At 39.6% G+C, this 12,977-nt stretch overlaps 2 protein-coding genes across 7 annotated transcripts in view; one reads left to right on the forward strand and one right to left on the reverse strand.

Moving 5' to 3' along the window:
- Tbc1d22 (TBC1 domain family member 22) overlaps window positions 1-12,977 on the reverse strand; it is a 443,277-nt gene that overhangs the window by 186,409 nt on the left and 243,891 nt on the right. The gene's annotated exons all lie outside the window — the stretch shown is intronic.
- On the forward strand, window positions 4,783-12,221 carry LOC147069424 (apoptosis-inducing factor 3). Of its 6 annotated transcripts, none has more exons than XM_085950367.1 (4): window positions 4,783-5,003; window positions 5,630-5,708; window positions 9,331-9,668; window positions 10,604-12,221. In XM_085950367.1, the coding sequence occupies exons 1-4, from the start codon at window positions 4,932-4,934 to the stop codon at window positions 11,900-11,902; spliced, it is 1,788 nt and encodes a 595-aa protein (XP_085806493.1). In that variant the 5' UTR covers window positions 4,783-4,931; the 3' UTR covers window positions 11,903-12,221. The 6 variants fall into 6 exon arrangements, with proteins under 6 accessions (XP_085806493.1, XP_085806494.1, XP_085806495.1 ...); XM_085950368.1 differs by having other exon boundaries at window positions 4,918-5,075; XM_085950369.1 differs by lacking the exon at window positions 4,783-5,003 and adding an exon at window positions 5,125-5,254.

Raw genomic sequence — 12,977 nt, forward strand, 5'->3', positions numbered from 1 at the left:
TAAGCGTTGAACTATCACGCCGTGGGTCTCAGGTTCGAATCCTGGGTCTGGCAAGTACACATATTGTTTTTCAATTTGTGTGTGAGTCAGTGTATGAACCTGATAGGTTGAGCAAGTGGCTGACATCCATTTCTCGTAAAAACAAAATCTGTTAATACAAACCTCTACCATGTGGAGGCCCATATGATCCTATTAGGATCGGACATGGTCGGAAAAAAAGGCAATAGCAGCTCGCAAAGCAGCCTCAGCGACTCCTAAGACCAAAGCCATGCCGCACAAATCAGACTTCCGAGCTGCAGACCCCCAAACTCTATCATACACGGCAGCTCTCACGGGACCGCAAACATCTGCTTTCGCAGCAGCCAATCAGTCAAGCCCCCACAGTAGGACCATTCCTTCAACTCTGGTGGAAGCACTGAATTCACGGAGAGGATGGTGTCACCATAGATGACATTCCAGCCATACTGGAATATATCAAAATGACTCGCTCTATTCGAACAGAGCCTACCCTGTCCATGGAGGAAAGGCTTGACAGAGCCGAATCTCTGCTTAATAAATGCGGCATGTTGCCCTAAATGGCCAACATGCGCCCACTAAAAATAATCTCCTAGAACGCCAGCAGCATTGCTCAGCGCGATAAGCGACCGGAGTTGACTAACCTACACCGGGTGCTAGACGTGGACATTGCTTCAATTCAGGAGACATTCCTTAAACCCAGCGCTCGAAATGGAAAAATTTACGAACCGGAGCGCTCGACAGTTTTCTGAAGATTTTTACATAGTAAAGTTATCAAAGTTTATGTCTTTTTTTTCTTCATAAAGTGTGTTAGATTTTCTATTATATGACCTATCCAGCTCAGACGGTCAAATTATTTATTCCACGAGACGGAGCGATAATTTTACCGATTTCACGAACAGGAACGGCGCTCCGGTGCGTTCCGGTCGATTTCGAGCCCTGCTTAAACCAAAAGACCGTTTCTCCGTTCTCGGTTTTGACTGCTATCGTGAGGACCGCCCTCTCCCAGCGAAGGGTGGGGGATATCATGATACTAGTCAATCAAGACTTAAAACATGCTCACATCTCAATTAAGCCACTCATTGGATTTGAAGCCACGGCAGTTGAAGTAAACTTAAATGGACGCATACATGCCATAAATTGGGTATATGGGCATGCCAAAGAAAAAGTGATCGAGGCAGAGGTGGTCCACCTTGCCAACCTCAGAGGCTCAGTCATCCTAGCAGGTGATTTTAATGCACATAATAAGATTTGGAACTGCCATTCCAACAACGCCCGTGGCAATGCCCTCTTAAAGATTACAGAGAAATACGATTTCTCAATCTCACATCCTGACGAGCCGACTCGTGTCCAAGCTCGTTGAAACCCCGCAGTTCTAACCTCTAAGTTCAATCCGGTGTCCCGAGAGTTGTTAATGCTCTGAAGTCGGATCACCTGCCAATTTATTTCGACGTTGGAGGCGAATACGATAAAGAAAGTAAAATCCAATTTGACTACTATAAAGCCAAATGGCACCTATTCAAGAGGCATATTAATCGATGCATTGATCTCACGCCTAGAACCTTTCAAACAGAGGTAGAGATAGAGACAGCGGCCGTCGAACTCACTTAGACTATTCTCACAGCGAGACGTCGCTATATTCCGAAAATCAAGAAAAATCCCATCACGGTGGATCTTATTGATGAGGTCAGAGAGCTCATCAATACTAGAAACCAGCTACACAAGGACTGGAACAAAACTAGACGTACAAATCACTTCATCAAACGTGAGATCAATACTTTGCAAGGTAAAATCAAGAAGATAGTATCAGAACTACAAGCCGAGCATTGGGACAATAAACTCAAGGACTGCAGAATGTATACAGACGACCCGCGGAACTCGCTCTGGGCACTATCCAGAGCGATTAAAACGGACCCGTCTGTCATAAAGCCCCTCAGACAGACTGCGACTAGTCGAAATTTCGTATACTCAGATCTCGAAAAAGTAGACGCACTTGCCGATGCGTTCGTCAATAATACTAAAATCCAGTCGGACACCGATTCAGCTACTAAAGCCTTGGTGAACAACTCAATTCTTGCACTTGCGAAAGAAGACATCGATCCCGATGATGTTAAAATTGTTGAACCGCGCGAGATCTCTAGATCTATCAATACCTTGATCGCCAGAAAGGCACCCGGACGAGACAATATCACAAATTACATGTTAAAACGACTTCCCGAGAAGGCGCGGATACATATTGCTAATATCTTAATGCATGTCTGCTGGCGGATACTTTCCAAAGACCTGGAAAACGGCTCACGTTGTCGCTGTAGCAAAACCCAAGAAGGACCACTCTTTTGCTGTAAACTACAGACCTATAAGTCTACTAGATGGCATAAGCAAACTTTTCGAGAAAGTGATCCTTCGCCGCTTTCTCCCATCCCACAATCAAGTCCTCCCGGACACTTAATATGGTTTCAGGAAGGGTCTATCAACGACCCTACCACTCTCCAGAATTACCGGGATTGCGATGGCCGATATGAGGCAGCGCAAGACCACTGGTATGGTTCTGTTGGACCTCGAAAAGGCATTTGATGTGGTATGGCATGACGGTCTAATCCACAATCTTTTTATTACGAACATGCCCGTGTACATCACAAAAATCATCCAGAACTACCTGAGCGGTCGAGCGCTTTTGCAGTGGTCAAACGGGAGAATTCATCTCACCGCACTATCGATGCAGGGGTACCACAGGGCAGTTTGATGGGGCCCAGGCTCTTCAATAATTTCATAAGTGACATGCCAAACCCCGCCAACTGCACACTGGCGCTATACGCAGATGACACAGCCATCCTTTCCACCAGCCGCCAGACTGACACGGCGATTAGGAACTTAGAAAAGGGCACTCGACAGCTAACTGATTATTTCACTCGCTGGAGACTTAAAGTTAACGCGGAGAAAACGGAGGCGATTCTCTTCTCGCGGAGCCAAAAATCCTATAAAGGAAAAATTACTGTTTGTGACATCCCCTGTTCATTCAGTAACACTGTGAAATACCTCGGGGTATACCTACCTTCACCATAGATTGAACTGGACACCTCACCTATTAGAAGCCAGGCGAAAAGCCTTTATGGAGATGGGGGTTCTTAGACCCATCTTCAACCGTAGAAGTTGTCTCTCAGAAGAAAACAAAAAGGCACCATATAGCATGGTTATTAAACCAACCATGCTGTATGCATCCCCAATTTGGACTACTGACATCACCAAATCCAATTTAAAGACGCTGCAAACAATAGAGAACAGATGCCTTCGAATCGTCTACGAACTCAAGCCTCATCATAACATCAAACACATCAATGCGAAACACGATGGAATCGACATTGCCGAAACCATAACTAAATACAGAGTGACCTTCTTGAATAGACTGACAGAATGGCCTCATAAGAAACCTACACTATTTGCCAACAAAATTCAAAATTTTAACCACAAGCGCAAGGAAGCTAGGCTCCGTCATAAGATGATACCCCCTGACTCTCCAAATCCTGATGATCCACCCCCTCCTCACTCAATTACAGGTACCTCTTCCACAGCGGATGCGGCCGGCAGTACTCTGACCCCGCCGGATCCCTTCCAGGGTCTAGCGGTAGAGGTAAAAGAATGTTTGGAAACCCTAAGAGTTAAACTAGGTAGCCTTAGAATGTACATCAGAATGAGACTCGGGCTCAAAGCCCAGGTGAGAGCTAAACTTGTAGAAAACAGAAAACGGGGTATACCCGCTAGGGACTGGGCAAACATCTTTGATGTTATAAAATGATCCACACACGATCATAATTTCAAGCCGAACATCCCGCTAAAGGATGAACTTTTTGTTTGTTAGACCCATAAGGACAATATTCGGAAGAGGGTTTTTCTTAACTGTTTTCCCTCGAAAGACTTGTTTGAAAAGCGAAGGTAAATGTAAATTCAACAGCTCAATACTTAGCCAGATTACATGCGGGAAAGGGCATTAATGTACTTACAAGACCCAACCCTAGAAATAATAGTCAGGAAACCGAGGTCTGCCTCTCAGACATCACAAAGTCTCAGTTAAAAGAAAAGGTACGTAAAAAAAATGAGTCCTTTGCTTTCTTAGGAATTTTACAGTACATTGAGACATGTCTCAAGGTAAAACCAGAATAGCGTCTCAAGGTACGACTAAGCATACATGTGACAAAGTAAATTTCCTAACCAATATAGACATAATTTTTTTAACAAATTACATACCTATTTGATAGATTGCTTACTTAAACAATGCTGCGACAGTACTACATAAGAAAATATTGATACCTAATAATTATGCTTAGGTACTTTGTTTTTATAGGTACGTTTCGGAAATGATAGGTAGTTAAAATGTCCTTCGAATGTACCTACATACCTAGCGCAAAAGTAAATAATTGAGACTAGGCGCTTCATAAAATAACCGAAACTTAAACGAGAACAAGTTGCCAACACAATGTGTAATTTCTACTGTCGCCGCTATAGGTATAGTGGTTTAATTTCTAGAGCAAGTGTCCCAATGTACAACTCTTTCCTCTACTACCCAAAATAATAATGCATGCCAATGCCATTGCCGATAGTTTTGTAGTTTAATTAATAATTGGAACATTATTAATGTCGTTATTGAATTTTACTTGCGTGTTACCTATAGGTATTTTAAATTACATACATACGTTGGCTGGTTTTAATAATAATATTATTCAATCTAGGTAGGTATGTATAGATAATTAGGTAGATACAAACATAGATGATACAAACGAAGGTAAGATTTCACTTTGACAGATGACAGTTTATAACCTAAAGAATATTTTTAGAAAAATCTGTTTTTATTCAGTGAAGAGAATTAAATGATAGCTGATAACAATGTTTGCACGTTAGGCATTAAATGAATCACAAAAATAATGTTCATGAGACATTTTTATCTGACGATCGCTAGATTATCTCCTTATCGTGCAACTTTTCCAACAAGTGCAGTGAGTTTACTTTATCAAAAATTTCGTTAACCAGTTAAACGAGCGCCATTCCAAGAAATAAACGAATATTAGGTCTGTCATATTAAATTCTGTGGGTCAATGATATCCCTTTCGATTCGGTCGGCGTATTATTGCCTTGAGCGCTGAGCCGGCCGAAGAAATAGAAAGTGTGACATGTTTGCTAAATAATTCAGTCACTAATAGGTACAGTTGCACGTAGAATATTAATTTTACTTCGAGGATCAAAATAGGTTCGTTACCTATATAATATTATTAGAGTCAGTTTTATTCTTATACTTGTCAAACTAGGATACAATTCCTGCTACAACTGGATAAATGCATCCGATTTGTCGTTTCAAAACAGTGTGAATATTTTACTTCACACAGTTTGAATTTTTCGCACAAAACCTACGTAATTTATGCTAAACATTATTGATTATTAAATTCTGTGTCCGAAAAGTGGGAAATACGTGAAGTGAGTCATACATTGTCGCGCACATGACCAACTGTTGCGTTTTTTGTATAAACACGACTTGCAAATAAAATTGCCGAATCTAATTTTGTAGTAAACGTCATTTTTTCACTTTATATGTTATTAGCTGTATCGTTTTTATTACGTGTTTCAGAAAATGGGGTCCTCAAATACTAAATCATTCACCCTAAACCAAAGCCCTAATGATTCGGCATCCGGAAAATCGGGCAAAGGTAAGATTTATCTAATTTATTTCTCCAGTGAATTCTTATACCTATTACCTATTTATTATCAAGTCCCTATGACATCATACTAATACAATAACAGGTGGGTGTTGTTTATGTTTATGGTCACATCCGACACAGATTTTAGGGAGTCTTGATAAACAATAATAATTCACAATAAGTAGGTACCATGTAACTGGGTTTTTAATAATTAATTGTTTTATACTTACTTATTTTAAATTCAAGCATATATTATAAACTGCTCTCCTTGACCTTATCCAGAAATACAAAAGATTGTTTTTATTTTAAGATCTCGTGTCGATATCATAAAATTTTACGTAAATAAAAATTGGGGGGCGAATATTCTAATGTTCAATTTTACCGCCATTTTACTCCTTGAAATAATTTATTTACATCCTGTTCAGGGTCGTAGGTATGTTTTTGTGTGGGGGAGAGGTTTTCAATAATATAAAATTATAGTCATTTATTACAATATGCATTATGTCTATCCACTATGAAGGCCTCCCCCAAATTTATCTTCAATCTACACTGCAGTGTCATTAATTTAAAAGTGTCATAAATGTAAATCGATTGCCACGTAATTACATCTTTTATTTTAGCAGTGCAACAGACCGAACACGACCTTGCCGTCGTAAATGTTTAATTATAATATACCTATAATTAGTATTGGGCATTCGATTGAATCAAATCATGAGATAGATATATATACAAATGGGTATTTTTTTAGTTCGGTATCTGTTTACGGAGAGTTATCTATTTGGCCTAAATCATAGAATTTAAAAATTGTTTTTCAACCGCAAACATAATAACTACCTACCTAATGTTTATTATTTGATAAATCACCAATAAACCGTAAATAATGGTAAAATCGTGATAATTAATTGAATTGTTTGATTAAGATTAAGACAATGATTAGTTTAGTAATAAAGGGAATAACAATCTACATAATAAACACAAACTTCCTTAAGTATTCTATTATTTCAAGTGGTTGACAGGAAGTCAAACCGCGATGTTGTAATATTACCGCATTAAAAATTCTCTCACGACTTTTATAAGATGATTATGGTGTATTTGGCTTCCAGTTTGCATAGACTTTTGTCGGAGTCGGCGTGCAGGTGTGCGTTTCGTACTGTTGACCTTCATTAAGTTAATTATTTTTATTACCTACACATTGTTAACGCATGTGAAATAGGGACGCCACCACTGTGCGCAGCTGTCAAAAAAACAAGAATTCCATTCGATGTTCGAAATCGAATAATATTTGAACGGTCTCGTGAATTTTGATGTCTATTGTTTGATTTTTAATATCATATTTTCTAAAGGTACCGCTTTTAATTGAAATTAATGTTTTCTGTTATCTACGATTAATATTATAGAAATAGTTATTGTTATCTGATTTTAAGATCAAACGTTAGAATTATTGAAAGATAAACAGCAGTCATTTAGAAATTTTCTCTTCCCTACCTACCTATATAAAAGTAAATATTATAGTACCTATATAGGCACGTTAATACTATAATACCTACGTACCTACCTAATAAATTAGAAGCTCTCAAGGAGTCAAAGGATCCAAGGTAATCGAGCTAACTCCAATGTGATTATAAATTCATAATACAACATTACCTATTCCTACCTATGACTAGGTACATGCCAAACAAAAATATTGATATTTTTTTATGTTCATTGGTGTTTTTAGTGTTGTAAGGCGTATAAGTCAATCCGAAACCTTCAATTTAAATAAGTAAGTTCCTATAATACTATTTTTTTACACATCAATCCAATTATGTAGGAATCTTCTTCTTGTTGTGCCATCCCCTATCGGAGGTCGGCCACCATCAAGGCGATCTTAGCTTTGTCGTCTGCTACCCGGAACAGTTCAGTGGAGCTGCACTCGTACCAATCACGGAGGTTCTTAAGCCACGAAATGCGGCGCCGTCCTCTGCTACGCTTACCATTGTTCTTTCCTTGAATGACAAGTTGGGGAATGCTGTACTTTTGTCCTCTCATAATGTGGCCGAGGTACTGTAGTTTCCTGGTTTTGATACTACGTAGAACTTTTCAGTACTTCCCCATTCGATTGAGAACTTGGTAGGAATAAAATTATTATAATTTTTATACAAACCAGTTACACGGTCGAATCCTTTTTCAAGAAGACATAGGTATGCCATGATGTGGAAACTGTCGTCTCTTTTTTTACTTATATGTCTCTTGTACACCTTTAACCAGGGCCGGTCCTAACAAGTGCGAGGCCCTTATTTTGACTGCAACAGTGAGATTAGTAGGAACTTACTTATTTATTTAAATTTACAATATTTTCGATATTTTGTAAATATATCAAGATTACTTACTCTGCTTCAAGCCCCTTAGAGAAAAAAGCCTAATCAGTCCAATCCAAACACAGGGCCTGTCTTTAATTCTCAGGACTTCAAACATCATAGCATCATTATTATATTAATTATTTATCTTTTATCTACATAACACTTTGTTAAATTAACTATTAACAGCTACAATACATCTGGTAGAATGGTGTCAGATTCTTCCGGCAGTGCCGGTGACTCATTTAGGTGTTGGTATTGTTTCTTTCAAATGGCACTAATAGCGCCTATACACGTGCATGGATTTCCTTGTACCAATCATGTGTATTTTAAACTATCACGATAATAACTGTTAACACGTAAAAGTGCTGACTGTCTCTCCAATCTCATTCTTCAAGAGTAAGCGTGACGCGATGTTGTTATTTTATGATACTATTTGACAGTTGTGAAAATCGGTTAGCCCCAAAATGAGTGTGCGGCGTAGTTCTTTTTTTGCCCGGCAGCTTCGCCACTATTGTTCTACTGCGCAGGCGCAGATATCGCACAAATCTATCGTGTAAAAATTCAGAAGCTTCCAAACTTTTTTGATACATGCATGCAATCTTGCAACTTGCATGATAATACATGTTTACACGTGTATTTTATTGTTATGGCCGCGATAATACGTACTGTCAGCATAAAATCCATGCACGTGTAAATGGGGTATAATACTGCCTGTACACGTTCATTGATTTACTGTCACCAATAGCGTGTAAATTAAACTATTGCAATAATGTTAAGAGGTAACTGTTACGCCAATCTCATTCGTTAGATGTAAGCAAGACGCGTTGTTGTCATTGTATGGTGATATACCGTGTAAACGGGCTATAACACCGTTGCAAAGTGATTTCGTTGGAGTTCGTAATGCCACAAGAATTTGTCCTTCTTCTATGCAATGTGTGTTGGCAGTATGTTACAATATGTACCCGCATGATGTATTTTGCATCAAGCGTGCACGATATCACAGGCATTTATACTCTGAGCGCATCTGGAATACATATATTAATAAATTATTTAGAAATCAGTTGGAGTTACGAATTGAATGTGTTATCATACTCGTGTTCAACGTCTTAATTAAGGTAATAGACAGATAAGCTGAGTCAACTGGTTCATGTTAATCAATCCGGTTCATGCCAAATATCAATTTCATTAATAATATAGTTACGACTCAGTTTAAATTCACGAAATTCAGCTTAATTAACACTTATCATCTCCCAATCGGTTGTTAATGTTTGTTATTGTTCAATTTCATTCAGCCGGTACCCCCGAACCGAAAGGCATGTCGTCGCACGGAGATTACATCGAAAGCGTGGTCTGCCACGAGTCGGAGATGAAGGACAATGAGATGAAAGCCTTCGACCTGGGCGGCACCAAGATCCTCCTCATCAAGCAGGGAGGATGCTTGAGCGCCATCGGAAACAAGTGTTCGCATTACGGGGCGCCCCTTAACACGGGAGCTCTCGGAAACAACCGGGTCAGATGCCCGTGGCACGGGGCCTGTTTCAACGCAACCACCGGAGACATCGAAGACTCTCCTGGACTCGATTCTGTGCCCTGCTACGAGGTCAATGTGATGCCGGACGGAAATGTCTTGGTGAGTTGTCAATAATTATGACCGTCTTACTCCATATAGCAACTTTATCATCGGGAGCGCGACAACTCAGGGTGAGTCTTTGCTTCCTCCAGCAACTCTCTCCATTCTCTCCGTTCTTATGCTAGCGGCCGCTTTCCAGTTTGGTACACCAATTTCTCAGTTGCCATTCTGATTTTAGTATTAATTATTCGAGTGCAAATCGATAAACAGTTATAAACAGATTATGGCATGATTTTTCAATTAAATAATTATCCCAACGTGTAGTACTATTGAGTGCTTATTTACTCATTGTGATGCCATGCAAATTGGCAAATAAATGTCATAGCAGTAGTGTGAAGTTCTCTTCAAATAAACCTACAATGCAAAGTCATTTATAGCTAGACTGCGGCAAGTTTACCGAGAAGCGTTACCGTTTCGAGAACTACAATACTGATAATCCTTTCACAATATATCGCAGCGCCATGACACTTCCACTTACAATGTTCGCACTCTAACTTAATTAATGAGTGGTCCTCTTTTTGCTTCAATTTCATACATCCACGCTCTATCTCTATTGAAGAAGGTTTTTTCAACAACTTTGATTAAATCGCACCTATCGTGTTGTTGCTAGGTGCCTCCACTAAATCTACAGTTACAAACACTACACTTCGCCCTAAGTGTGAGGCCTCAGTGCCAGCGTTCGGCGCAGCGTTGAGCGTTTTGCGCAACTCAAACGTATAACCGTGTGTGAAAATGTTCGTAGATAATGTCTTTTTTTGGTTATACATTTATACGGTTATACGTTTGAGTTGCGCAAAACGCTCAACGCTGCGCCGAACGCTGCCACTCAGGACGTACACTAAAGGTTTACATGTATAAAAAATGTTTTTCCTCAAAATCTTTGTGACCTTACCATCGGATGTTGTCATTAAAGAATTTCTTATATTTAATTTCAGGTAAAGGGCAAGAAATCAGACCTGGCAGCCAACCGGCGGGTGAAAGAATCCCTCAAGGGCTGCCCGAAAGACTCTTCAATGTTTGTAGTGGTGGGAGGAGGCCCTTCCGCCGCCGCCTGTGTGGAGGTGCTCCGCCAAAATGGATGCCCCGGCCGCGTGGTCATGGTCGCCAAAGAGAATGCCCTCCCTTACGACAGAATCAAGATCTCCAAAGGTCTCGATCTCACCGCTCAGAAGCTACAATTCCGAGACGACGCATTCTACGCAAAAAATAATATCGAAGTCCACAAAGGAGTCGAAGCTATCAACGTCAACCCGAGCAATAAAACCGTGACTCTTTCGAATGGCGAATGTCTGAATTATGCTTCGCTGTTCTTAGGTACCGGATCAAAATCGCGCAAGTTGAGTATTCCTGGCAGCGATTTGCATGGTATTTTTACTCTGCGGGACGTGGCAGACGGTGCCGCTATCTTCGCTCACCTGGGTCCTGAAAAGAATGTTGTTGTCCTCGGTGTCAGTTTCATCGGTATGGAAGCTGCCGCGTACTGCGTCAACAAAGTAAAAACCATTACCATAATTGGACGAGGCGATGTGCCGTTCCAATCGGCATTTGGAACAGAAGTAGGCGGTAGTATTATGAGGCTTTTTGAAAGACAAAGCGATTGTGTTCAATTTAAAATGAATACCAACATAAAAACATGCATCGGAGACTGCGGTAAACTTGTCTCCGTCGAATTAAACGACGGTAGTATCTTACCTGCTGATGTTTTAATCGTAGGGCTCGGATCCACGTTCAATACAGAGTTCTTGAAAGGTTCTGGTATTCATTTAGAGCCGAATGGCGCCGTTTCTGTTAATGATAAACTCGAAACGAATATACCCGGCATTTTCGCGGGCGGAGACATAGCGCATGCTCCGGTGTATTCGCACGGCGGTGTCCACGCGGCCATCGGTCATATCGGACTCGCGCATCACCACGGGAGGATCGCCGCCCTCAACATGCTCGGCAACAGCACCCCACTCAAAGCCACGCCGTTCTTCTGGACTCTGCTCTTCGGTAAATCGATCCGTTATTGCGGGCACGGTAAATTCGCCAGTCTGAGAATCGAAGGCGACGTGGAAGGTCTCAAGTTTGTGGCATTCTACTTTGACGCCGGCGGTAAAGTCATAGCGATGGCTTCCTGTCAGAGGGATCCGGTCGTGGCACAGTTCGCAGAGCTGTTGAACCAGGGTAAATCTCTATGCGCTGATGATTTGCTCGGAGATCCGTTTGCGTGGACCAAAAATTACTTGAATTAAGTCGATCTGTATTTTTTAAGCATTGTAGTAAACATGGTAAAATAAAATTCTTTGCGCCCTATTTTAAGTACCTACTCTAAAATGTCTAAGTTTCTTTTGCTTTACAAGAGACTACTTAGATAATGTTTTTAACGTTGTCCGTTTTGAAATCATAATGTAAATAATTCTGTTTACGTCTCATCTTTATGACTTCATTAACCCTTCTCTTACTGTATTAATAAATTCTGTCACATTGTGTTACCGTACTATTTTAATGATATGACAATATTTTAAAATAAAAATGCTGATTTTGGCAAATATTTCATAACTGTTTCTACATAAATAATTGTTTTTAATTCTCGAAATAGCTAAAAGATATGCGAATATCAGTGGCGAAGGGTGGAGGTAGGCTGTTAAAATCCGCCATAAATAGTGCACACTAAACTTTGTCAGTCAAACGTATATGTTTTTATTGAAATAAGACTACAATTTACAAATGGTATTGGTTAGTTTTTAAAATTCAATTAAACCCTGCGAAAACCAAGCCATAATAGATAATAGTAAAAAAATACTCATCTATCTATAAAATATCTAAAATTATGCAATTAAATCATACATAACTTTGGATATTTTATAGATAGAATAATAATTCTTATCTATTATAGTATGGCGTATGCAGGGCTTAATGAATTAAAAAAATGAACCAACAATATGTGTAATATGTATTCTTAATCCAACGAAATCAAATAAGTATGAATGAAAAAGTGTGCACAATTTTGTCGTATCCCCTAAAATTTACAAATACTATTATGGCTTAATTTTGGCAGAGCTTAATTGATTTTTAAAAACTAACCAATACCATCTGTAAATTGTAGTCTTATTTCAATAAAAACATATACGTTTGACTGACTCAATTTAATGTGCACTATTTATGGCGGATCTTAACAGCCTACCTCCACCCTTCGCCACTGGCGAATATAGTACATATTACTTATTAATTAAAATATACAATATTTTAGAATTGTAATGTGACTTTACATCACGGAACAGGCAAGATTAAGCCTATTCTATATAATAGCAGTTGTGTGTATTTTTC

This window comes from Rhyacophila brunnea, unplaced genomic scaffold (assembly GCF_057557595.1).
Source record: "Rhyacophila brunnea isolate RB1 unplaced genomic scaffold, BYU_Rbru_1.0 scaffold_23, whole genome shotgun sequence".
In the NCBI taxonomy this organism is placed as follows: Eukaryota; Metazoa; Arthropoda; class Insecta; order Trichoptera; family Rhyacophilidae; genus Rhyacophila; species Rhyacophila brunnea.

What these genes read in the sequence shown, in the direction of transcription:
- LOC147069424 (XM_085950367.1), top strand. Translation starts at nt 4,932, where the DNA reads ATGTTCATGAGACATTTTTATCTGACGATCGCTAGATTATCTCCTTAT. An exon ending in ATCCGGAAAATCGGGCAAAG is followed by an intron (nt 5,709 to 9,330) that starts GTAAGATTTATC and finishes AATTTCATTCAG; the next exon opens with CCGGTACCCCCGAACCGAAA. An exon ending in TGCCGGACGGAAATGTCTTG is followed by an intron (nt 9,669 to 10,603) that starts GTGAGTTGTCAA and finishes ATTTAATTTCAG; the next exon opens with GTAAAGGGCAAGAAATCAGA.